The sequence below is a fragment of the Silurus meridionalis genome, chromosome 8 (genome assembly GCF_014805685.1).
Source record: "Silurus meridionalis isolate SWU-2019-XX chromosome 8, ASM1480568v1, whole genome shotgun sequence".
Taxonomy (NCBI): Eukaryota; Metazoa; Chordata; class Actinopteri; order Siluriformes; family Siluridae; genus Silurus; species Silurus meridionalis.
In genome coordinates this window covers 10,312,517-10,340,467 of record NC_060891.1, presented here as the reverse complement: position 1 = coordinate 10,340,467, position 27,951 = coordinate 10,312,517, and the positions used below count along the sequence as shown (strand labels likewise).

Genomic DNA, 27,951 nt, shown 5'->3' with positions numbered 1-27,951 from the left:
AAATTTTTTTTATGATGAGCACAAGTGACTAAATGATGTGGAGGTTGAACAAGTAGTTTTGAGAATTTCATTTCTGATCTGAGAAATGCTCCAAAGCAACTGAGAAAAACTGTAAAGACCTCCTCGACCACCATCACTATATAAAATTCCTACGAACAAACTGAGAAACTCAAACAGTAACTTAAACGCAAGAACTGACTCCACAGTTAAAACTTAAAGATCCATTAGATTACTGTAGATAGCTTTGGATTGCAATTGACCGAAACATTTTTGCTATGATGACTCAGGATTTCTTGAAGAAACTTAATATTCATGGTTACACACTTGCACTTCTTGACCATGCATTACAAAGAAGAGAATTACTTATAATCCCATTATTTGCTGTCATCCAGATGAGAAGCAGGTTCCCTTTTGAGTCCCGTTCCTCTCAAGGCTGCTTCATTAATGTTGCACGAGTTTTTTTCTTGCCAATTTCACCTCTGGCTTGCTCATCAGGGATACATTTATAGGGATAAAAAAATGCATTGAAAAATTCTCAATTCTCAGTCTAATTTCTTTACAGCTGCTTTTTTTTTCCATTGTTAAAAGTGCTATAGAAAATTAAACTCAATCAAATGTTCTGAAGTCACGACAATGTTACCCACTATGCCATAATACAGTGACATCGACCATGGATATTCTTTCTAAGTAACTTTTGTGTGCTTCCTTAATAAAGAGAAAACCAGCACTAACAAAACATGACAAATACACTAATACTTAACTAAGAATCTAAAAACAAACCATTCAAACACACTGCATCCAATTCCACTGCTTTCTACTAATTTATGGAAAGTTCACTTGGGAGGTCTGAAGATAAAAGCTTACAATGAGACACTTGTGTGAATATAACAAGGATTTTTGTCAACTTTTTTGACAGCTTTTTTATTTGGTAACCGTGCAATTAACAATAAAGCCATATAATAATGTTTATTAGTTGCAGGCTTCCTCATATACACTAATTAGGTGAGATGTTAAGCATTTTTATGTCCTTTAGCATTAAGTTCTCAAAGAGTTCTTATAGAAAGCGCCACATTTTCATTCGACTGCCAGACTTCATTTCTCTTCATCCACAATTACAGCGTCACATTTAGATTCAATTCCACTAACGTTTCGTCTGTGCTAATGCATCTTGCCCTTTTCTCTTATCCATGACACCATTCTGGTAGCAAACATGATTATTCCTTTTGGAGTTTATCATGTAGCGATCTTGTCTCCCATGATCGTCTCCACTTAATATGTAAATAATCATATGTATATAATATGTAACAAATATCATCCTTTTCTTCGCTCAGCTCCTCCATGTTGGTTTTCTCAGGTTCTCATTTCACAACTAAAAGTACTAACATCTGTTGACAGACCGATTAAAGAGCAACATTTGATTAGATTAGTTATTAGATTTATGAAGGAGATATGTTGGAGTGTATTCCCTGCAAGCAAGCAATGTTTGTGGTAGATGATCATGATAACAAAAAGCGGGCTTTATGAAAATCCAGCACTGTGTGCATTATAGCGTGACTATACACAGGATAAACAATGGAAATGACCTCTTTGATGAGCACACGATACTAAGATCTTTCAGCACAAAAACTTTCCGGGAACCTTCATACCAAGTTTAGTGTTGGTTTCATGACAGTTCTAAAAGAACGCAGGTCTTACATAGAGAACTAGAGTTTCTATTTCACTCCTACTACTGATCAGATGTGCTGGATAGCATATATATCATGCCCACAATATCATGAGGAACTGACCTGAAATTTGATTGGAGATGACTGCCAAAGTCACACCAAAGGAGGTAAACTTGTAGAACCTGGAAAGTGTGCAATGTCTAGCATTGGAAAATAATACCAATGAATAAGTGGAAGATTACCAGTAGGCCATGGTGATGCATCATCCTTCAAAAAGAACTGTCCCTCAGCCTTTCTATTAATAGTGTACATGAAAAGTTGATTAAGATCCATTCTAAAAAGTAGGCTGCATGGGACAGGGAAAACAAAGCATTGTAAGTTTGCCTTCATGGAATGACGCTTGTAAAATCAACTGATTTACCAAATTTGGGCAAATCACAGATTCTACATGGTTATCCCAGGGTTATCTTTCCCTGGGAAAGTACCCCGACTACATACTCCATGTCCAGCAGGCGTTTCACCCAATGCTTTTGCTCAAGAAAGCAAAAAGGCAGACTCGGAGACAACCATGTTTGTGTAGGATTTTGAAAAGGCTCATAAGGAGAGGCATTGTGTGACTCCTATCCCATCATTGTGAATGTGTATCAATCACAGAAAGGATTCCATGTCAGTCAGAGAAATCCAGTCGTAATTTGTGACTCAGCATGTGTCAAACAAGTTGCCCTCAGTGGGACATGGGCCACCTGAGATTTTGTGCAATTTGGAGAGATCTCCCCCGAAAGTTTCCTGCGCTGACAGTCGATGTATCCGACTGTCACCACATTGTCAGAATAAACTATATGTGGTGATTAAGCTGGAACAGAACAACTTGGCTGCTAGACTTGAGTCAAATTAGGGTCTAAACCTGCCAGAGACAAGTCACATAAATGGTGGCTGATTTTGTTTTCCCAAAGATTCAGACAGTGACTGCATGAGTAAACCTTGTGTATAGTACAAAAAAAAACCTCTAAAAAAATCCAAAGAATTAGGGGTTTGGTGAAAAATTGAGCAAAGTGTGTAATATAGTCCAGGGAAGTCTATAACACTAACACTGGTTAATAAGGCTCATAATGCAAATGAGATGAACAAATCAGAGAAACCACAATTCCCTATCAATATATAAAAAGATGCTATTAATAGCAGGTAGCTTGTAGCTCTTTTCTTGTTAACGTACTTAGTGTTCAATTGGCCTTGAAATCCTGGTGATGGAACCAGTGGCACATAACCTCCTTAAAGGATGCTTTTCCGTATCCTCGTGTACCCTTTTAAAAGTGAATTGAATCCAGACTTCAGCAGAGATGATCTGCTCTGGTGGTGATTTGACGAGGAGATAAACGATGCAGCAACAAAAGGATGTTGCAACACAAACTCAATAAAATCCAAATCCAATTTCAATCTGATTGTGTTCACACATAAAACAAGGTTTAAGTTCTGACAAAATAATATGAAACTAATCTTCTATGCGCTAGTGAAATACAGGTAGTTTCAAAATTATGATGGTTGACGATTTTTTGATCTTACAATTATAGCGAGAGGACGAATGGTAAAAATATGTCAAGTTTCACGCAGCAGGAAAATGTAGCAGCGTATATGCCAGGGGTATCCAATTTTTTTCTACAAAGGGCCGGTGTGGGTGCAGGTTTTCATCCGAACCAATCAAGGGCCAAAGGTTTGCTTTTGTACCTTCCACTAGTGAACCAGCGCTCGTCCACGCACCGGCAGCAACGTACAAATATATTGTAGTTTATACACTGCGTTAATGTAAAACGTTTTGCTAAATTGTGTACCGTCATTTGTTAAACTATTATATTACAGTACACTACCCCATACTGATCACCATACTCTTAAGACTCCTGTATAGGCAAGGCCATGTCTCGACTTACGATATGGCCGATATTATGATTGATCGCAATGCATCTCCACCGTAAGTTAGGGACGAGCTGTACATGGTCATGTGACCATAATGAGAACATGCCAATAATCACGTCTGCAACAAAGGCTACAGATTGGATCAATTTGACCACTGCAAGTTTATAACACACCTATGTATTCGTGATACTATGGATGTAAAAGTCAGAGATCTTCACAGATAAGCAAAGTACATATACACACAAGTTGATTATTTAAAAAACATTTTCTTTTTTAGTCTATATCATTGTCAATGTTCCTTTAGTGAAGGATGTTTCCTTTAACTCGAAAAGCTGAAGTATTACGTTAAATGACATTAAGACACTTAGCTGAGACGATCAGTTTACAAGTACCACTAGCCTTTAAACACATTTCAAAGAAGCATAAAAGGTGAAACCTAAAGCTCGTTTGTGTGTTTATAATGGTTTTATTATTCTGGAACATTCTTCACAGCTCTGACTATGTATAAGACTTGTATACAAAAAAAAAAAAAAAAAAAAAAAACATATACAAGCCTTATATATTATATTCTGTATAATAATGTAGGTTTCTGGCTTTCATTTTTTTTTTTACGCAAATACAATATTGCTAGTTATAATAATACAGTGCTGCATCTCCCGATGTCAGTCATGATTTAAACAGATTTCTATTAACATTATAACCGCATCTTTATTAATCGTTACTGGGTTTGACCTTCTTGTCTAAAACATGTACCACAACCAGACTGCATGTTGAATGCTTATGGTCGTTGCATGAATACACAAAAGACCAAACAAAGAAACTTCTATTCAAATATATCGATTAAATGCAAATTTGTAGAATTAAAACCAGTCATGTGCCTTTGATCTGCTTAACACTGGAAGAGATGAAAGGGGAGCGACTCCCATTTCACCTGATGTTAAAATGTCTGAAGGACAAGGAACCGATGACATGGCCGTTAATAACTATAGAGCAACTAAACATTTTAAGATGTCATTTGTTAATTGTAGACTCCATACAGAATTCACTTTATAGGCAAGTCCTTATTATACAGAGACTTTAGAGAAATCTAAGTGATATTCCTTAAGTGTGGAATGAATGCACTTTTAAGACAGCACACTTTCCTGTCAGATCAAGTGAGGCAAAGCAAATCAAAAGCTTAAAGATAAACTTTGCAAAATAATATAAAAAAAAAAGCATGTTTCCACCTCCAAAATGCACATGTCGATGTGGCATCTGTTGCATGGTAAAGAAGTAAATCTGAGTGGAGGTCAGCGTTCTTATAACTGACTATTAACCCTTTCACATTCACCTTTAGAGGTTCAATTTATAAGAGAAAGGTGAGCTTGATCGATGTACCACTCCAATGCTTTGACAAATCCAGTTTTTAAGATTGTACCAAAGCTTTGAGGGCAGGACGTGGGATGGATTTTATACAAGCTGCTGTAAAAGAATCCTGAGATTAAAAGGTTTGGGAAGGCTTACTTTTTCTGCCCTCTGCAGTTTAACACACAACAAGCTGGAGTTTAGTGGCATGGAAGAGAGACGTTTACTCCAACCATATGACTAATTGGATTCTTATAAAGTACAATGAAAAGTGCAGATGAACACAATATCTGTTCATTTAGGGAGACTTTTGCCATTTAAATCAAATGGTATTATTAATTTGGATTTGTAAGTAATATAAGCACCCCTTAAAAAAAATATATAAATGGCCAAAGTATCCTTTTTTTTTTTTTTGGTAGATTCCATAAAGAAATTATTTAATTATTTAATTCAGTTTTTATGATTTGGGAATAAAATAAGTGAGAGTCAAACTGAAATAAAGTTGACGGTGCCAAGCGAACTCACAAAGATGAGTTTAAAGGCATCGTTGTCGAAGACATCGTTCCCTTTGCTTTTTCTAGTTAAATGTGGATTTAAAAGAAGGTCAAAAATAGTCCAAGAAGTAAATGCTAATAATCGCATATACTAGGTTGGTAGCAGTGCTTATAAGTAATTGATAAGTGGGATGATGCCACTCCTGTCAGAGAGAGCTGAGGAGATGAGAAAGAGAGAGAAACGAAGAGAGAGAGAGAGAGAAAGGGAGGGAAGGAGAGAGAGAGAAGAAAAAAGAATGACCAGTTCACTTGGTCAAAATGGCAGATGTAAATAAGGGATTTTCCCCTGCTGCCGTCCTGCAGCAAAATACAGTGGTCACCTGCCATTCTTTCTCATCCCCCTCTCTTCTCTCTTTTCCCATAATGCCTAGCTCTGTCCATTTGTCCATCTCTCCCCTGATTTGGGTGATGGATCAGGATGAGCCACTAGAGCTATGAGCATCTCCATCAGGCCAGAGTGTGGCCGGTCGTCCTAAAGATTCAGTCAAATGAGAAGATTGAAACTGCTCACTAACTAAGTTCTCATATTCGCTACTGTCCTCATCTTCATCATCAACTTCGTCATCGTGGTCTTCCTGACCAATGGTGTGTCGGTTTAAAGAGTCGGAGCTGGAGCCGTCTCCGTTGCCCATGCCTGGACTAGGTGAGGGATGTCCAGGCGAGCCCACGGCCTGGGGCCGGGGCAGGAGGATGGCACTAGGTGGGTCGGGTGCCAGCTCGTTGGTGTAAAGTGCTGCAGGCTCTGAGTTTGTGTGCCAATCCAAGCTCGGCTCCAGAGGAGGGCTTTGGAGAGCCACTCGTGACAGCAAAGGAGGGGAGGAATCAGACAGAACCGAGTCGTCCTGCAACAAGTGGGTGTCAGAATTCTGAGACTCTTGGTTTCCTAAGAAAGCAAGGAACACAAACAATTATGGGATACTTTATTAATAAGTAACAATACATTAACTGAAGCTGTTGCAAACCAATTTTGACTGCAAAAGCACATACTCCTCTCCTCTGCAGTGGTTCTACGTTTTCTGAGGGCAATCTCCTCTTTCAGCTTTTTAACTTCCTCCTGGATTTTCTCCTTCACTCGTTCGCTTTGATCCACCTCCACACAAACAGCCTAGTAACAGAGACAGGACGGAGCAGTGTTACAGCCCCGTCGCAGAATTACACCATTCAACAGCCTACAAACCAGCAGGAATAAATAAAAAGGACTAAAAGGAATAATTTCTTTTTATTCTTAAAAGGAATAAAAGGGACACGAAAAATATCAATATGCAAACAAACATGCCCATAGGGGAAAATGACAGTGTAAATAATAAGCCAAGGTAGTCTCAATATAATAAATCCAAGTTAAACAATGATTTTAACTTTATCATTATGATCAAAATCTTACTTGGACTTTCTCCTGAAGGGCACTGTACACCTGGAAAATTGCTCGAATATCTTTCATCACTCCATCCTTGTCAAAGAACTCCGCTCTAAAAATGCATTTACATGAAGAACAGAAAATTAAGCACATGCTTTCTAGGGCTACCAAAGCTGCTGTCACATCAAGTGAAGGCGATTATGAGCAGTCCTGGTGGGACATGATCCTGAAGGGAAACTACTGGTTCAGTGAAAAGCTTAGTCATCTACTTACTAATCTGTAAGTGAAATGGTCACAAATTTCTATATAATACAAATGACTACTTCTGTGGTAGCTTGTTGAATAAGACAGCAGATTCCTTTAGATTATTTATAGTGAGTTGTTAGCGCTTGTGAGCCGATTGATAATATAGGTGGATTATTGTGTCAAAAGTCTTAGGTGTACAGTAAATCTTATGAACATAACAAAGTCAATATTTTGTGCAACAACTACTTGCTTATGTAAACAACAACAAAAATCACAAGCAGTTTCGGTTGTAACTCGTGCATTTTTCATAAGGAGATGAAATAATTTTATTATATATGGAGAACCTGCCACAGTTATTCTGAAGACTTTAACTGTCACAGCAGTGTCATTTCCAGCCCTGTGTATTTTGCTTTTGTCCTGCCATCATGCCAAGACTTTTGTAATTTGTAATGTTACATGACATTGGTGAGAAAAGAATTGAAGAAAAGGAGAAAATCCTAACAATTCTGCATACTAAGGGAGTGAATGAATAAAGGATGGAAGGAATGAAGACATTTGTTGATATATGCTAAAATAAGTAGAACAGTTAAGTAAAAAAAAAAAAAATTATATTAAATGTTAAATACACACACTTATATACATATCTGTAATAACCAAATGGGGTATAACCAATGTAAACCATTTAATAAAAATTTTCCATTTCCATTAATTGTATTTAATCAATTTAATTTGTGCCAATTTAATTGATTACTCAATTTAATATATTTTATTGCATTACTTTGATTTATTCTATTTGATCTTTATAGATTTTATTTTTACAAATATTATAAAATATTAGTTTATATATTTTAAAACCAAGCAGGCATTTTGTTAGAAACTGCTTTAAAAATGTAAACCTATGATGTTCACAAATGTTAAATAATAATTAATTAAACAAACAAAAAATACCCAAGCAATTTTATGTTTTGCATTTCTTCCAACTAACTGTACCAAAATTTAAACTTTCTGTACCATTACACCCATATGTAAAATTGAAATTTAAAGCAAATCCCTATTTCATATCATGTAATCACTCTTTCATTAAAGTGAACAAATGTTATCACTGGGTGAATTTGATCTGTGTCTTGTATGATAGTCTTACAACACTGGATGAACAGTTGAACTATGACCTATTTTTCTGTGCACTTAATACTGACACAAGCAGCAGACACACTCACCCATGTTCTTTAATAACACTGGCATAGTTCTTTGAGGTGTTGGGGACAGAAGACACTTTATACTCCTGCTGACTGGTGTTGCCCAGGTTTGGGATGCTCAAAGATATCCTCTGATTATACCTGCTGGGAAGAAAACCATTTAGAAACTATCAGAAAACTAAAAAGTTAGTATGTAGTGGATGAAGACAAAGAAGTGTGGATTGCGGCCTTACCTTTTGTTGGGCCTGAAGAGAACGTATTCTAGTGCGTGGGTTGAACTGTTGGCTGTCGAGATGAAGCTGAAGAGAAGGAAGACGAGATCTGGGATGCCCAGTATGTGCGTGAGCTGTTTATGGATCACCTGTTCCCTGAACGACATTTGCTGCTGTGTGTTCCTGCGGAACCGGTACCAGCCAATAACATTCTGTGGGGCAAATATGAAAGGTCACAACTAAGTATCCAGAAAAAACACAAATTGCATCGGTGAGAACACCTGGCATTAAAATGAAGAGGCCTCTTACACAATTATCTAGACACAGTGAAATGTATTTAAACTTCAGTACACCGAGTCAAAAACAGAACTTTCGCTCATCAGCACAGCTTACTTTTCTTCTGTCTTTGAGGATTCTGTTGAGATTTTCTTCATTGACTTTACCTGCGTAGTCATAAAAGCTGAAACATACAGAAGGGTATGCGTTTGCACCAAACTCCAACGACAGAGAACGTACAATGTGCTTTAGACTTCTAAACTCCAACAATGCAGATATCAATACAGTCAAATCACACAGACATTACAAGGGGCATTTGAATTTCAACTTGGGGGGGGGAAGAAATATATATATTATATTATTATATTATACATATAATATTATATACTATATTATAATGACCTTTATGGATTGAACTCTGTGTTGCAAAGCTAGATGGCATGTTCTCACCTGCAACTTTACTAAGACACTAAAAGTTGTGCTCCGCGTTAATTTATTTATAAGAAACAAATCATCACATTTTTAGGATGGTCAGAAACTGTATCAATTGATGAAATAAAAAAAACAATAAAAAAAAAACAATGCCACTTTAGTCATCGTTGCAGTTGAAATTAGTTAAGCATTCTTAGAAACTGAAGCTCTATAGTTGATCTTTCATTCACAGTCACTTAGACCCATTCCTAAGGTCCAGCAGGGTCTGCTCAGCAAGTTCATGCATCTCAGAGCATGCTAAAAAAAAGTAATTGCATTGACTGTCTTACGTTCAGATATTTCCTTTATATATACACACAATGATTAAAAGCAAATATTAACTACATATTATAGATTTAAAGCTTACCTAAACAGCTGTGCACATGGTTCATGATTATGGACCTCTGAAATGCAAGGGAAAAAAAATTTGATTTGATATAATCATGTAAAACAAGGATTCATTCCATCCATTATGAACAGAGTGTACACACAATACTTAGAAACCAACAAGAATGTATTCAAAAGGGCTTTAGGGTTCATCCCACCCATGTCCTATTTAGGGCTGCACGATTCTTGCTAAAATGTGAATCACAATTTTTCTCCATGGGAATTGAGATCACGATTCTCTCACACGATTCTCATGTTTTCAACCAAAACATTTATTGCACTCAAGTAAAAACAGTGCTACACAGGATATTCAAGTTTAATAAAAGTAGTAGTAATTTGCATTTTGCAGTTCTTTCTCGACTGTCATGCGACACTGGATAAAAAATAGTTGCTATTGCCTTAAATCCCTCGTTTTCAACAGTGTTTATAGGAGCCATGTCTTTAGCTAGGTGATAAGTGATGGCGTTTGTTATGTCTTTGTGCCGCTGGGAACTTGAGGGGTATGGGGATGCACCGTGTAATGTCTGAGTTATTGAAGTTTGTGTGGTCTGGCGGCTGGTATTTTTTGGTGTGGCTCCCTTGTCTTTCATGGCTAACTCGTACTGTATTTTGTGGTGACGTCTGAGGTGGTTGTAGAGATTGGTGGTGTTACCTTGCGGGGCTGCCACAATGCCAAAGCACTGCTTACAGATTACGACTCGTTGCGCATCATCGTCAGGTTTAAACCCGAAAAAATTCCACACGGTGCAATGTGCTCCTTTTTTCGTTACCAATGTTGCTGCATCGTCGCCACCAGGAATTTCCGAACTGGCGCTCATTTTTTCCTCTCTTTTGAATGAAACCAATGTTACCGCTCTAAATCCACCAATGTACTCGGGTCTGCCGCTTTGATACACGTCACGTGAGTGACAGCAGAACGCCGCAAATAAGGACGAGGGAGGAGAGAAACGATCGGGTCTGATTGGTGAATAAATAGGGTTTGGTTTTACACAGTGTGAGTAAGTTTGACTGATATAGCATCTTAGATTGTTGTAAGTAAATACGTGAACACGTGAATGCAGCATCTGAATACAGGGAAATACTATATATGCACGTGAATCGCCGTCATTTAAAAAGAAGATCGAATGTATGTATGAATCGAGATCGTGATTCATTTTTCGATTAATCGTGCAGCCCTAGTCCTATTCCAGATTTTGCTCCCTTTATCTGTTTTTAATAACCTCCACTCATCTGGGAAGGCTTGCCACTAGATTTTGAAGTGTGATTTGTTTTCATTAATTACCCTGGCAAACCATGCCGTCAAAGACCTCGCTTTGTGCACCTGCTGAAACATGTTTGAGCCTCTTAGTTCTAATAAAACCATGACGCTACAGCATACAATACAATACAAATGTTCAGGGAGAAACTGTGTATAACAGTCAGGTATCCACATGCCTTTGACTATATAGCGCATGTTTTTCAAAATTTGAATCAGATATTATCTTGTCAGAGATATCACAAAAAAATAATAAAAGCCCTTTTTCCCCCCTAATTGAGTTTGCACAACATTTCTGTGGTCTAAAGCACTGGTTCTCTGAAAGCCCTGCCTCAGGACAGCTCGCTGATGTAATTGTAGCGCATATGAAGGCTTGCCTAAGTAAGACACATTTTAAGAGTATTTAATGATATGCATTAAATTAATTAAAAGTTTTGACATGGATGTTCTTATGCTTAAGCTCAGATGCTTTCATGCTTTTGTTCTGTAATCGCTTTTTCAAACAGGACTGTGCTTTCTTTGTTGTGTCTTTATTGTAAGGAAAAAAATGTTTAGTTAGTGTTATATTTCAGTTCAAAGGCCTTGCTGAGGGAAAATACTGTAACAAACTGCTGTGTGTGTGTGTTTATCAGGCTGATTTAATCTCGACTTTAAGTCGCTGAACAGTCTGTGTCTCTACAAATATACACACCCAGTTCTGTGAAGTTGTAAAAATAAATGTTTGACAGTTTAATGGAGAACAAGAACAAATCTTTGACCCACTACTTGTCTACATGACCAACTTTTGCGACCTGCTGAGGAGATTCTGTAGTGCCTAGGATTTGTGTTGTGTTTTATTTTACTTATTTAAACACTGCACTTATTGTGCATTCACATATCTTGGTATCACTGCTGGCTCCTCTCCACACCCTCCCTGCAGTAAAAACTGCAACAACAAACTGTAAAAGCTCAGCCATTTTCACCTTCATAACCTCCCCACGAGCAAAAACCAGAGCAAAGTGTAATTTTTTTTTGTTACTGCAAAGATGGACTTGGGTTTAGGACCTTTTGGTGTTTATGTTTTAAGCTGAAAATGTTATGCAAGTGACAGGTCACTCACAAAAATGCCGACAAACAACCAATCAGAGTCGAGCAAAAAATAAAAATAAAATACAAAATAACCCAACTAACCCCCCACCCCCTCGTCAAGTGAATGTAGCTCGAAAAAAAAATAAAAAATCTTAAACAGTTATAATACAACAAAAAGATGTGTATCTGGATCCAGTCATTTTTACTCAAAAAAAAAAATAAAAAAGGGGCGTTGATTTACCTACTATGTGCAGGAACTCAGACGCACTAATCTGAGAGTCACTTATGCTTAAAGTCTCCTCTTGCCTCACTTCTCCCAACAGGAATCCCTCCTGCAAAAAAATAAGGACATAAAGATGAAGGCAAAATGATAATATAATTATAATCATATCACAATGTCTAAGGAGTCTGGTTGGCTGCATCTTGAAGAAAAAATGTAATCTGAATAACATCAATCAAAATGAATTCACCATTACCTATTACAACTTTTTCAATTCGACTTGGCAGGACAACTTAAACCATAAGGATGATTCTCGTGCGGTTTAAACTGCGTTTAGCACTTCGACATGTTAAATGCTATTTTTTTCTTTTTCCACCACAGGGAGCTATTACTGCAGGTCTGTGTTTAAGCATAGCTGAAAGGAAGTAAGGCAGCTAAATGCCTGCCTGTCAGGAGCCAAGGCCAAACTGTCTAATGCCTTGGGTTGTTTTGTGTCAATCTGCACAGAGAAATTCTTTATGAGTTCAGAATACTTGTGTCAAATCCCTTGTGACAGCTCTGACGGTAAATTACTATTTTCGGCTTTCCTGTACAACTTGCATCATTGCAAGAGCATTACCTTGAAGCTGGTTTTCTTACCAACGTAAAAATCCTATGAACTGAATGAGAATAATGGCAATGCTTTTCCTTGCAGGTTATCTGGAAAGTAAATGTGAAAATGCAGAGCTGGAATGCCTTTCTGTTCAATTTCATTTTGCAAAACACAATGATCAGTTTGCGAATATACATGATGTCTGAAAGGATTTGGGAGCAGTGGGAGTGCAAAGAAGCATGATTATTTCTCTTATTAAATGTTAATGCATTTTTCATGTGAAAGAAAAAAATAAAAATAAAGACTTTGTACACCCTGTAGATTATTGTTTGGCAGGACAACTTTGGTTCCATTTGGTTCCAACTTTGGTTCCATTTCTCTTTTATATAGTATGATACAAGTATGCATTTTAGAAATGTGAATTGAAATGCAACCATGGACATCGGAACGTTACTTCGAATATGTAACTCTATAGCAACACACTGCAGGTTTCATTATTACAAATCATTTTCAATATGTCACAGGAATACCAGACTAATTTCCTCCCTAATTAGCGTGACAAAAACACATACCAGGATGTGTGCGTCTAAAACCGACCCCCATTTGCTATTTGGAAAACAAAAAACAACAACAATCTGCCGCATTGCACAGCACTAACATACAGGTTAACCACAATAAAGGCTTCAAGATCAGAGCTACTTTGTCACTCGGGTTCTTCAGGACTAGAAACAGAGCTAACTTGAAAAATGGCTGACTTCACCACATCAAATCTTGCTCTGCTGCATTTTTTTTTTTTTTTTGCGTGTTACACTTCCTGCCACACCACATTTTCTCAATTCACTATTTACTCAACGAGACTTCACACGACACCCACTTCTAGCTTCGGCAACATTATCCAACATTACATTCGCAACAAGAAACCACTCAAGACATAACATCGGAAGCAACACTGTATAAAATGGACCACTAACAAGTTCTTTGGAGGTTTTGCTCATTCGTTTTGAGATGAATGAATTCTCTACGCATTGTGAAGAATCACAGATCTTTAAGGATTGGTTTCAGAGAAGAGAAATTTGCCAGGCCGGGAATTCCCAGTCCAGATAGGTGTAAACTCGGAAGACTTGAATTTCTTTCACTACGAACCTTCACAATATTATGCCTTAATCATAGAGCGGAAAATCTTAAAACCTTGCTCCCAGGTGTGTGCTTATGCCTACTGAGACAGGAAAGATTATCTGGTTTGAATTGGATGGCATGAGGAAAACATATCACATAGTCATGTTCTTTAGGTGACGTAAGAAAAAAAGGTGACGTAAGAAAAGGAGTTAAACTTCCTTGTGCGTTTATACAAACTTATGAAAGCGTATAAAACAAGAACAGTGCATTGGCATAAGAATAGAGTAAATGTCTACCCCTCAGAAAGAGGAAACAAGCCATATTTACCCTTCAACAAGTCTTATTAAATGAACCTTCATGATACTGTATTTGAAAGTTTGCTAGCCAATCAAGTGAAACCTTTAAAGGTAGAGATATGGGTTATTGAATTAGCATTGCACGTGACATATATTTTAGGTTTGTTGGATAATGATTTAAATAACACGTATGACTGTAAAAAGTATGAAAGGTAATGCCAAAAACAGGAGATAGTACAAGCTGCTACTAGCCGCTAGCCTGCTGTCATCGCCTATCTTAAGCAACAGCGGGAGAGTTAGCTCGCTAGCTAGCTAGCGTTATGTGCCAACACCAGTAAGACCGCTCTTATCCCGATAACCTCTTCATGCCTCTCCTTCATTTCACTCAGCCGTGATGCGTCCAAGGTTATTTTTTGCGCTAATACACGCCGTGTACTCACATGGTCAGAGTTGCTGTTGGCGCTGTGATAACACACAGAACTAAAAGTGTAACCCGAAATCGACGCCGCCATGACGGAAACATACCCGCCTCTCCCACAATGCCTTGCGCACGCGTTCCTCACAGATGCTCCGGGATGACGTCATTGCGTCCCTGACCGCAAACGCCGTGGATAATCCAGGGCTAGTTTTGTTTTGATTTTACTGTATTTTTCAATTCATGCCAACTGACATGAAATGATATGACCAAATACCAATACATTCACTGTCAACTGTAACTAATTGTTTTTTAAGTGCTGTGATTTGTTTTTAGATTTGTGTGGGCTAAGTGATGTTAAGTGCATGCAGGTCATTTTATGTAACAGTATAACTTATGAATTATCCCATCTTAGTGTTACACCACATACTCAATTCAACTAAATTCAATTACATTTTATTTGTATATCATTTTGAACAATGGACATTGTCCCAAATCAGCTGTACGGAAATAAATAGATTATGAATATACATTTGAAATGTATAAATCAGTCCATATAGCCGTTTATTTATACAATATTATTTTGTCAGTATATCTCTAATGAGCAAACCAATTTGGACAGTGGCAAAGAACAACTCCTAAGGAAGAAACTTTGAGAAGAACCAGACTCAGAATGGAACCTGTCCCCAACTGGGTGACACCGAAATGTCACCTATCACAGACATTTTGAACTGGAACTGCTTAATTTATTGCCTTTTTGAGTCTCAGATAGCATTGATTTTGGGCATTAGTTTATGAATTAAAAAAAAAATGTGCAAGACAGTTAGGCCTAAATCCGTAGCATTGAATTTCTATTCATATGATATGCTTTTTCATTTCACTTAATAGTTCATAGTTGGGTAGCATGATGAAAGAGATGATAGTGTTGCTGATGACGTACAGCTCCTAAAATCAGGGCGGTAGTAGAACTGACTATGCTAAATAGACTACTCTGTGTGTGTGTGTGTGTGTGTGTGTGTGCGTGCTGGGTGCAGGCGGGGGTCCCTATAAAGAGTGTATTTCCACCTCATGCCTAGTGTTCCTAGAATAGGAGACCTTTAATTGAATGAGATATTTAGATATTTTGAATGAGATATTTAAAGACTTTTTTTTTCTAGGATTATTTTATATATTTTTGGTAAAACAAATTTATTATTTTATTTGAATGTTTCCATAATAAACTTAACAATATATTGTGTGTGGTGTGTGTGTGTGTGTGTGTGTGTGTATATATATATATATATATATATATATATATATATATATATATATATATATATATATATATATATATATATATATATATATATATATATTTATTTATTTATTTATTTATAACCTTGCAAACGGGGAAAAAATAAAGAAGAAGAAATAAAGCTCCATGCTGATTGTTGTCTTTATGAAAATATCATCTCTACCCATGCTTCCTGCTGAAGAAAATTCGCATGTCCGCGATAGGAGGACCGGATATGACGTATTGGCGCTACTTTTATTATGAAATTAGTTTTGAATATGTTTGAAGCTTCAGGCATGGCTTCAGAGAGCTCTTTAGGATCATGCTCCGGATCTGAGGAGGATTTCGTTCCATCAAAGCTCGGCACAAAAGAATAGTGAGCATGTTTATATACTTTTTAGCTCCTACTTTTAGGGGGTTTATACATTATACCCGTCAATTCCGTCTTGGTTGATTCCTCTGAATATAGTGAGATGTCACGTGATATATATAAATAATAGAATTTAAACCGAGTTACGTACCGAACCGTGAATTTTGTGTACCGTTACACCCCTAATATACACTGTATTCACTCACCCATACAAATCGTTGAATTCAGGTGTTCCAATCACTTCCATGGTTACTGGTGTATAAAATCAAGCACGTGGGCATGCAGACCGATTCTACAAACATTTGTGAACGAAAGGATCGCTCTCAGGAGCTCAGTGAATTACAGTGTGCTACTGTGATCAGATGCCACTTGTGCAATAAGTCCAGTTGTGAAATTTCCTCGCTATTAAATATTCCACAGTCACCTCTAAGTGGTATTATAACAAAGTGGAAGCCACTGGGAACGACAGCAACTCAGCCACGAAGTTGTAAAATCAGAGTGGGTCAGCGGATACACAGACACACAGTGCACAGAGGTCACCATCTTTCTGCAGAATCAAAAGCTACAGACCTCCAAACTTCATGTGGCTTTCAGATTAGCACAGTGTGTAGAGAGCTTCATGGAATGGGTTTCCATGGTTGAGCAGCTTCACCCAAGCCTTAGATCACCAAGTGCAATGCAAAACATCACATACAGTGGTGTAAAGCACGCCGCATCACTGTACGGCAATCCGATGGACGAGTCTGGGTTTGGCGGTTGCCAGGAGAACGGTACTTGTCTGACTGCAGTGCAGTGGGCCAAGTGTAAAGTTTGGTGGAGGGATTATGATGTGGGGTTGCTTTTCAGGAGTTGGTCTCGTCCCCTTAGTTCCAGTGAAAGGAACTCTTCATGCTTCAGCATACAAAGACATTTTGGACAATTTCATGCTCCCAACTTTGTGGAAACAGTTTGGGGACGACCCATTCCTGTTCCAACAAGAACCAGTGCACAAAGCAAGGTCCATAAAGACAACTTGACTGGCCTGCACAGAGTCCTGACCTCAACCAGATAGAACACCTTTGGGATGAATTAGAGCGGAGACTGCGATCCAGGCCTTCTCGTCTAACATCAGTGTCTGACCTCACAAATGTGCTTCTGGAAGAACAATTAGAAATTCCCATTAACACACTCTTAAACCTTGTGGAAAGCCTTCCCAGAAGAGTTGAAGCTGTTTTAGATACATCATATTAAAGCCTATGTATTAAGATGTTACTCAACTTCATTTGCATGTTAATGCAGATTAGTGAATACTTTTGGTGTGTTTTACATTCAATATTTCATTTTCTAAAGAAAACTGTTGTAATTATTTTGGCATATTTTAACAAATGTCTTCAGTCCTTCCATCTTTCATTTATTGACTCCCTCTATATGTGGAAATGGCAGGATTTTCTCCTTTTAATATATATTCTTGAAGCTGTATATTAAATGCTAATGAATCCATAGCGCTAGTGCAGGGGTCACCAACATGGGTCGCCCGCAAGGACCACGAGTCGCCCTGGGCCTTTTCTAAAAATAGCTCACCATAGCGCCACTTACCAGTGAGCTGCATCTAATTTATTTTGTTGCTATTCTTTTTTTAAATCACACCCTCATTAGTGTGAATTTAAAAGTGACAATAATAAAAAAAAAAAACTTTAAAAAATGTTTCATATTAAATTAGAGCTGGCTGGTCTCCAATTTACGTTTGTATGTTATGTAATTGATAATCTGTACAGAAGTGATCATTTGAAAATGTAAATACTTGCAGAGATTTATATAAATAAAGTTTTGCATATTGATGTTTATCTGTTTCTTACTTTGTTAAATCATTGTTGATAATTATTGTGAGATCATTAACATGATCAGTGTCTTTACATAGATTAATATCATTAATTATAAATGATAACATAATTAAAGGTAAATAGAGCAAATTTGTTATTTTAGAAGTGTGTAACAAACTGGTAGCCCTTCACATTATTCTGTATACAAGAAGTAGCTCCCAGTTTCAAAATGTTTGGTGACCCCTGCGCTAGAGTTAGCCGCTGGAAAAGTGGAAAAAAAACATGCGCAAAACAAATCTTATTACCGTTACAGAGTGAGTAGCCACAGTGACACTGTGCTAAAACTAGTTTCTTTTTTTATACTCCTGTCACTGTTGTGTGTTTTGAAGTTTAATAATAATAATAAATTGTGCTTGAGTCCGAGGCGGAGACTAAACAACTTTGTGGTTCGCCACTTAATACGTTCCTGAGGGAACTCAGATTTTAACACTAACTGAAAAATGTCATATTCTAGGTTCTTCAAAGTAGCCACCTTTTGCTTTGATTACTGCTTTGCACACTCTTGGCATTCTCTTGATGAGCTTCAAGAGGTAGTCACCTGAAATGGTCTTCCAACAGTCTTGAAGGAGTTCCCCAAGAGATGCTTGGCACTTGTTGGCCCTTTTGCCTTCACTCTGCGGTCCAGCTCACCCCTAAACCATCTCGATTGGGTTCAGGTCCGGTGACTGTGGAGGCCAGGTCATCTGGCGCAGCACCCCATCACTCTCCTTCTTGGTCAAATAGCCCTTGATGCCTTCAGTGTGAATCTACAATTTTCATAGTCATGAAAATAAAGTGAACTCTTTGAATGAGAAGGTGTGTCCAAACTTTTGGTCTGTACTGTATATACAGGGAGTGCAGAATTATTAGGCAAATGAGTATTTTGACCACATCATCCTCGTTATGCATGTTGTCTTACTCCAAGCTGTATAGGCTGGAAAGCCTACTACCAATTAAGCATATTAGGTGATGTGCATCTCTGTAATGAGAAGGGGTGTGGTCTAATGACATCAACACCCTATATCAGGTGTGCATAATTATTAGGCAACTTCCTTTCCTTTGGCAAAATGGGTCAAAAGAAGGACTTGACAGGCTCAGAAAAGTCAAAAATAGTGAGATATATTGCAGAGGGATGCAGCAGTCTTAAAATAGCCAAGCTTCTGAAGCGTGATCATCGAACAATCAAGCGTTTCATTCAAAATAGTCGACAGGGTCGCAAGAAGCGTGTGGAAAAACCAAGGCGCAAAATAACTGCCCGTGAACTGAGAAAAGTCAAGCGTGCAGCTGCCAAGATGCCACTTGCCACCAGTTTGGCCATATTTCAGAGCTGCAACATCACTGAGTGCCCAAAAGCACAAGGTGTGCAATACTCAGAGACATGGCCAAGGTAAGAAAGGCAGAAAGTCGACCACCACTGAACAAGACACACAAGCTGAAACGTCAAGACTGGGCCAAGAAATATCTCAAGACTGATTTTTCTAAGGTTTTATGGACTGATGAAATGAGAGTGAGTCTTGATGGGCCAGATGGATGGGCCCGTGGCTGGATTGGTAAAGGGCAGAGAGCTCCAGTCCGACTCAGACGCCAGCAAGGTGGAGGTGGAGTACTGGTTTGGGCTGGTATCATCAAAGATGAGCTTGTGGGGCCTTTTCGGGTTGAGGATGGAGTCAAGCTGAACTCCCAGTCCTACTGCCAGTTTCTGGAAGACACCTTCTTCAAGCAGTGGTACAGGAAGAAGTCTGCATCCTTCAAGAAAACATGATTTTCATGCAGGACAATGCTCCATCACACACGCCCAAGTACTCCACAGCGTGGCTGGCAAGAAAGGGTATAAAAGAAGAAAATCTAATGATATGGCCTCCTTGTTCACCTGATCTGAACCCCATTGAGAACCTGTGGTCCATCATCAAATGTGCGATTTACAAGGAGGGAAAACAGTACACCTCTCTGAACAGTGTCTGGGAGGCTGTGGTTGCTGCTGCACGCAATGTTGATGGTGAACAGATCAAAACACTGACAGAATCCATGGATGGCAGGCTTTTGAGTGTCCTTGCAAAGAAAGGTGGCTATATTGGTCACTGATTTGTTTTTGTTTGGTTTTTGAATGTCAGAAATGTATATTTGTGAATGTTGAGATGTTATATTGGTTTCACTGGTAAAAATAAATAATTGAAATGGGTATGAATTTGTTTTTGTTGTTGCCTAATAATTATGCACAGTAATAGTCACCTGCACACACAGATATCCCCTAAAATAGCTAAAACTAAAACTACTTCCAAAAATATTCAGCTTTGATATTAATGAGTTTTTTGTGTTCATTGAGAACATGGTTGTTGTTCAAATTAAATCCTCAAATAAAATTAATCCTCAAAAATACAACTTGCCTAATAATTCTGCACTCCCTGTATATATATATATATATATATATATATATATATATATATATATATATATATATATATATACAGGCTATAGAAATCATCAATATTTTACAGAAATGCAGTATAACAGAGCACTGCATCACAGACAGGTCTCTCAGGCAGTGATAAATTAATAAAGCAAGAAACCCAAATAACCCAATTCAACAAATGTCCTTCTAATGCCACGGCTGCACCTATAAAAATTTTTTTGTACAATGCGGTTTTCCTGGGAAAGGCTGGGGTGTTTTACGCAATGTCAATAAATGGTTTTTGCAAAAGCTTAACAATTGTTTTGAAATGTCTTGGCTGACCTTTCTTCAAAATGTCCAGATTTTTTTTTTTTTTTAAAGTTAATCTTGTAAATGCTCTTCTAAGTGTATCTTTGACTAAATCAATTTCTTTTCCTTTTTTTTTTTTTTTTTTTGCCATTGCCTAATGAAACAGCTATTAAATCCCCACCAATATATTTGAGCTTGTGCAGTTTGCTACAGAGCGGTACGGGTTGCAAGCTCTGACTGGTGCTCTCTCTGACCATCCAATCAAAGATCATGAAAATGGCAGCGTTTTTGGACGACTTCTAGAGGGCCCTGGAGTCTGTAATTTTGATATGGCATGAGATACAGGAACAAGTTTGAATTTTTAGCCTACACAGTATTTCTTAGTGCTAATCTGTTGGTGAAGTAAATTGGTTTTGATTAGATTCAGTTTACTTTGTTGGGTAGGACAGAATTAACAATATAATCAGTAGTAATAATAATTATAATAATATAATACAGCATATGACTGAAGTGCTAACCATTGTTTTCCTTTTCTTAGCTGGGATAACGCTTACAGCAGGGAACTCCAGACTTACAAAGACATCGGGGATGTTGGAGAAATATGGTAACGACTTCCCTTTTCCTTTGCTACTATACGTGATATTTCGATGACATTCATGGATTGGTCTTGGGTTGAGCTTCTGACTGTTGTAGCCTATAATCTCTCTCTAACTTGCACCTTTCTGTGCAAGTTGAGTCCTTTTGTGCAGAGTTTAAAATAGACTAATTTAATTCATTACCACTGATCACACTCTTAATACCTTTCTTTTTCTCTGTCCTCAGGTTTGGTGAAGAAAGTATGAACCGTGTAATCCGGTGGTTGGAGAAACAGAATACACCCGAAAATGCTGCGATACTGGACATTGGCACTGGAAACGGTGTTTTCCTTGTTGAGCTGGTATGTTGGAATACACTAATGCAATGAATTGCACAAAACATTTTCAAGTTTATAATTATTTTCAATTCTTTCTCTTAAGGCCAAACATGGTTTTATGAATCTTACCGGAATAGATTATTCCAGTGCTTCAATTGAGCTTGCAACAAAAGTTCTGGCAGAAGAGGGATTAACAAACATTAAAGTTCAGGTAAGAAATCTTAATTGTTTGACATTCAAGATGTTTATTGTTCTCCCAAAATCAAGAAAACAGTTTGTTCTCTTTTAGTGGTTTACTAACCTGGCCTTAGTAAGAATGTTTAAAAAAATTATAAAAATTATCCAGCAATTGAACACTACTCTGATTTTATCAATAATATTATTCAGACATTGTTCTATATTTGGTTTTATTTATCTGGGTTTTGGTTTTATAAAATTTTTTAAAAGCACAAAGTTCTTTAGAATGTCTTTGCATTCTGTAATATAGCAATTTCCCTTCACTGGAACTAACCTGCGTACCAAGAAAGCTTTATGAAGTATGATTTGCCATCATTGTCGTGGTCTACACAGACCCCTGACCTCAACTCTACTGAACACCTTTGGGATGAATTGGAACACTGACTGAGCCCCATTTCTCCTCACCCAATAGCAGTTTCTGATCTAACTAATGCTCTTGTGGCTGAATGAGCACAAATTCTCCACAGCCACATTTCAAGCCTTCCAAGAAGAGGGGAGATTATTATAAAATTAAAAGGAAAAGCCGCTTCGTTGTTTAAGCTGCGGGGTTCAAAATGTGTGGAAAAAGTAGCGGCTTATAGTCCGAAAAATACAGTATATGTGTACCTTGATACATCCAGTCCCCATTTGCTGTTAAAAAAAAAACTCCACTCTTCTGGAAAAATGTTTTATTCAATAATTTCATTGAATTTTAAAATGTTTATATTTAATAATCTAATAATAATTTAATGCTGAATCATTTAATAATAATTGAATATTAAAATGCATATTAATAAGGCCATTATTAAAGTATGTACTGATGTAGTGTGAGAAGGCCTGGGGTGCAGTCAGCAATCCAACTCATCCATAAGGTGTTTAATAGGGTTGAGGTCAGACTTCTACAGCAGACCACTCGTGATCTTCCACTCCAGACTATGTTAACCATATCTTCATGATACTCGCTCTGTGCACAGTGGCGTCTCCATGCCTGGACAGGTTTCGGTCACTTAGTTGAAGTGAAGGAATGTGTGTGTGTGCCTCCAACTTTGTGGTAAGAGTTTGGGAAAGAAGCTAAAATGGCTAGGAGAACCATGTGTCTAAGTGTGTGTGTGTGTGTGTGTGTGTGTGTGTGTGTGTGTGTGTGTGTGTGTGTGTGTGTGTAAAATCGCCAAAATATTGTCAGGTTTTTATACATATGAAAAGTATAGGCTTTTAATTAAGGTCACATAAAGTAGATAAACACATCACAAAAAAAAAATGTAATTGGAACATTAATTTTTTTTATATTTGATTTATCATTTGTTAAGTTAACTCAATGTATAGTAGACTAACAGTCTTCATCTAAAGCATTTTATTCTCGGGCAAAAACATTTTTGCGTTTGCGGTTTTTAATAGCTATTTAATGTGCTATGTATTCGCTCTTTATAATTACAGGAGCAGGATTTTCTGAACCCTAGCCCAGAGCTGAAAGGGTTTGACTTGTGTATAGACAAAGGCACTTTTGATGCCATCAGCTTGAACTCTGAAAACAGAGAAATGGCAAAACTCCAGTACGTGTCTTCATTGAGAGCAGCTCTGCAGCCACAGGGGCATTTCGTCATCACCTCCTGTAACTGGACTAAAGAACAGCTGCTGCAGATTTTCAGCCCAGGTACAGGAAATGGATGAATATGAACATCAGCTTGCAGCTTTATGTCTCTAACAGAATAATACACAATATCACAACAGTGGGAGTGCAGAAATTAATATTTAGCTATATACAGTCAGGTCCATAAATATTGGGACATCGACACAATTTTTGGCTCTATACACCACCACAATAGATTTGAAATGAAAGGAAAGTTGTGCTTCAACTGCAGACTGTAAGCTTTAATTTGAGGGCATTTACATCCAAATCAGGTGAACGGTGTAGGAATTACAACAGTTTGCATTTGTGCCTCCCACTTGTTCGTTTCATTTCAAATCCATTGTGGTGGTGTATAGAGCCAAAAATGTTAGAATTGTGTCGATGTCCCAATATTTATGGACCTGACTGTATGTTTTTTATATATATATATATATATATATATATATATATATATATATATATATATATATATATATATATATATATACACAGGAGTGCAGAATTATTAGGCAAGTTGTATTTTTGAGGATTAATTTTATTTGAGGATTTAATTTGAACAACAACCATGTTCTCAATGAACACAAAAACTCATTAATATCAAAGCTGAATATTTTTGGAAGTAGTTTTAGTTTTAGCTATTTTAGGGGATATCTGTGTGTGCAGGTGACTATTACTGTGCATAATTATTAGGCAACTTAACAAAAACAAATTCATACCCATTTCAATTATTTATTTTACCAGTGAAACCAATATAACATCTCAACATTCACAAATATACATTTCTGACATTCAAAACCAAACAAAACAAATCAGTGACCAATATAGCCACCTTTCTTTGCAAGGACACTCAAAAGCCTGCCATCCATGGATTCTGTCAGTGTTTTGATCTGTTCACCATCAACATTGCGTGCAGCAGCAACCACAGCCTCCCAGACACTGTTCAGAGAGGTGTACTGTTTTCCTCCTTGTAAATCGCACATTTGATGATGGACCACAGGTTCTCAATGGGGTTCAGATCAGGTGAACAAGGAGGCCATATCATTAGATTTTCTTCTTTATACCCTTTCTTGCCAGCCACGCTGTGGAGTACTTGGACGTGTGTGATGGAGCATTGTCCTGCATGAAAATCATGTTTTTCTTGAAGGATGCAGACTTCTTCCTGTACCACTGCTTGAAGAAGGTGTCTTCCAGAAACTGGCAGTAGGACTGGGAGTTCAGCTTGACTCCATCCTCAACCCGAAAAGGCCCCACAAGCTCATCTTTGATGATACCAGCCCAAACCAGTACTCCACCTCCACCTTGCTGGCGCCTGAGTCGGACTGGAGCTCTCTGCCCTTTACCAATCCAGCCACGGGCCCATCCATCTGGCCCATCAAGACTCACTCTCATTTCATCAGTCCATAAAACCTTAGAAAATCAGTCTTGAGATATTTCTTGGCCCAGTCTTGACGTTTCAGCTTGTGTGTCTTGTTCAGTGGTGGTCGACTTTCTGCCTTTCTTACCTTGGCCATGTCTCTGAGTATTGCACACCTTGTGCTTTTGGGCACCCAGTGATGTTGCAGCTCTGAAATATGGCCAAACTGGTGGCAAGTGGCATCTTGGCAGCTGCACGCTTGACTTTTCTCAGTTCACGGGCAGTTATTTTGCGCCTTGGTTTTTCCACACGCTTCTTGCGACCCTGTCGACTATTTTGAATGAAACGCTTGATTGTTCGATGATCACGCTCAGAAGCTTGGCTATTTTAAGACTGCTGCATCCTCTGCAATATATCTCACTATTTTTGACTTTTCTGAGCCTGTCAAGTCCTTCTTTTGACCCATTTTGCCAAAGGAAAGGAAGTTGCCTAATAATTATGCACACCTGATATAGGGTGTTGATGTCATTAGACCACACCCTTCTCATTACAGAGATGCACATCACCTAATATGCTTAATTGGTAGTAGGCTTTCCAGCCTATACAGCTTGGAGTAAGACAACATGCATAACGAGGATGATGTGGTCAAAATACTCATTTGCCTAATAATTCTGCACTCCCTGTATATATATATATATATATATATATATATATATATATATATATATATACACAATTTACTATTCTTATTGTGGCATTAAGGATCACGTTCTTGCTCCTTAATACTTTACGATTTCAATTTTATTGGCTGTTTGAATGTTGTATCACTTCATACTAATTGTTAGTGTTCTATCACTCTCAGCTAGAAGTGTCTTATCTTACAGGCTTGAGTTGCTCCAAGAGCTGCCAACTCCACGTTTCCAGTTTGGCGGTGTGACCGGGAACAGCGTTACAGCGTTGGTCTTCAAAAGACTTAGTTAACATCAAAGTTTGTTTTAATGTGGCTTTGGAAGTCATTTGTAAATTTGTAAATGCCCCAGTGTCTTTTCTTCTGTTCTAACAATTAAAAAAAAAACTTTAAATACTCTGTACTCATTTTGTTTTACAGCCACTCACCAGACAAACAAATGCATACTACATTTGAAGCAGCAATGTTCCTTTTTTAAATTATTATTTTCTTTACTGATACAATAAATTGTTTTATATCACTAGTGTTTAATATAGCCAGATATTACCATGATTCCTGTAGAGTAGTAATACATAAGCACTACCACCTGAGGGCACTATTAATCAACTTACTGCCATGACAACTTGCAGAATAAACCACTGTTGTGGCTGTTACTGAAATAAAAGTATGTATAACTAGAATGAAAGAAAGACATTTTAGATTGACTTAAATTATATAATGCATTGCTTGTTAAAGTGAGATGACCGTCTTACCGCCATTCCCCCAAACATCCATTGTGTTGGTCAAAAACCACAGCAATAAATTATGCACATCATATTGTTAGTTCATTGGAGGATCTACCCTTTAAAGCATTTTGGTTTTAATCCAAATCACAAGTTTATACTTTAATCATTGATTCTAATATGCCCTACAAAAACATGTACTTGCTAATATGGTGAGGTTTTATGTGTGAAGATTTCTATTTAGCAATTTTGAAAGGAGTCTCCAGTGTCAGCAAACAGAAAATTCTTAAAAACGGACAGCTTCGTCATTTGTCATCATGGTACCGTATTTTGTAATGCTATTGAAAGGAGAAATTTGAGAAACTTGTGCATGTCTTTGGATGCTGTAGTATTAGATTTTCCCTTCATTTAACCTAGGAGACCCAAACCTGTCCCACCATGACAATACTCCTGTGCACAAAGCAAGTTCTTCAAAAATATATGCCCAACATGGGTTGTAGTAGGTTGTAGGGTCTAACCAACTCTATTGAACACCTTTGGGAGGAATCAGAATGCTGATTGTACCTGTGGTCTCATTACCTTACTTCATTTCCTAACTTCAATAATGCCCTTGTGGCTGAATGAACACAAACTCCAAAATCTAGAAGGACATATTCCTATTATAACAGCAAATGGGTGCTTAATGTGGAATATAATTCTTTTGGCCAGATGACCACAAACATTTGTGCATATAGTGTAGCATTCAATAGATAAATTGCACAACTTGTTATTCTTTAATAGTTCAATTCAGTTCATTTAGGTTTATTTGTATAGAACTGTTACCAATAGACATTTTCTATGGCTGCTTTACAGAGATAATTAGAGTTTATGACATTGAAATGCCTGCAAGTTTTTTTCTTATAGTTGTATGCCTAATGAGCAAGCCATGGCAAGGTAAAACTCCTTGAGATGCTATTGAGCGAAGAAACCTTGAGAAGAATCAGACTCAAAAAGGATCATCCATATCTGGGTAGCACTGAATTTCCATTCATTATAGTTTCATCATTGTTGAGATGAAACTTGTTGAGTACTGTTTAGTGATGGAGGCTTAAATGCAGAACTGTGGTCCTAAGCTATTGAAGCAGACTGTTAATATTAATATAATAATAATAATAATAATAATAATAATAATAATAATCATATATTGTGGTATTTAAAAAAATAAAACACTGGTTTGATAACGTAGCATCCATTCCTAGTCTGCTCATGTTTGGTATTAAATTGAGGTAGCTGAGGCATTCCATACTCCCCTGTTTAATCATTGTGTGATCAGTATGGTTCCCCAAGTCCTACCACACTGACAGGAGCCTCAAGCTTTGTGGCTAATCAAACCAAAAGATCTCACAACACTGTTCACAGAGTGAGTTAACCTTGGTTTTTAGGGCACATTTTGACACAGACTCAGATCATAGAACTGTGTGACTATCTGTGCATAGCACTAGTATTTGGTTCTGCAAATACAGTATTTCCTGCTGACTATATGCTTCATATTTGATCATTTATGTGCACAGAATTGCATCAGAGATACACTATGTGGACAAAGGCATGTGAAAACCTTAGAAACCTGACCATCACTAAAGCCTGGGCATTAATATAGATTTGGTTTTTGCTTTGCTACATTTTGCTACAACAGCTTTCA

At 37.5% G+C, this 27,951-nt stretch overlaps 2 protein-coding genes across 4 annotated transcripts; one reads left to right on the top strand and one right to left on the bottom strand.

The window, feature by feature from the left end:
* Positions 1–4,014: 4,014 nt before the first annotated feature.
* On the bottom strand, positions 4,015–14,736 carry abraxas2 (abraxas 2, BRISC complex subunit). 2 transcript variants are annotated; one of them, XM_046856256.1, is made up of 9 exons: positions 14,600–14,736; positions 12,177–12,267; positions 9,593–9,629; positions 8,872–8,938; positions 8,500–8,690; positions 8,288–8,410; positions 6,852–6,936; positions 6,458–6,575; positions 4,015–6,353 (listed from the first exon to the last, which is right to left on the bottom strand). In XM_046856256.1, exons 1-9 carry the CDS (start codon positions 14,669–14,671, stop codon positions 5,884–5,886), a joined length of 1,254 nt encoding a protein of 417 aa, XP_046712212.1. In that variant the 5' UTR covers positions 14,672–14,736; the 3' UTR covers positions 4,015–5,883. The 2 variants fall into 2 exon arrangements, with proteins under 2 accessions (XP_046712212.1, XP_046712213.1); XM_046856257.1 differs by having other exon boundaries at positions 8,288–8,407.
* A 1,335-nt stretch (positions 14,737–16,071) lies between these two features.
* eef1akmt2 (EEF1A lysine methyltransferase 2) lies at positions 16,072–25,945 on the top strand. 2 transcript variants are annotated; one of them, XM_046854930.1, is made up of 7 exons: positions 16,072–16,223; positions 21,292–21,357; positions 21,576–21,690; positions 21,770–21,877; positions 23,317–23,520; positions 24,505–24,518; positions 25,748–25,945. In XM_046854930.1, the coding sequence occupies exons 1-7, from the start codon at positions 16,108–16,110 to the stop codon at positions 25,842–25,844; spliced, it is 720 nt and encodes a 239-aa protein (XP_046710886.1). In that variant the 5' UTR covers positions 16,072–16,107; the 3' UTR covers positions 25,845–25,945. The 2 variants fall into 2 exon arrangements, with proteins under 2 accessions (XP_046710886.1, XP_046710885.1); XM_046854929.1 differs by lacking the exon at positions 24,505–24,518 and having other exon boundaries at positions 23,317–23,533.
* Positions 25,946–27,951: the final 2,006 nt, after the last annotated feature.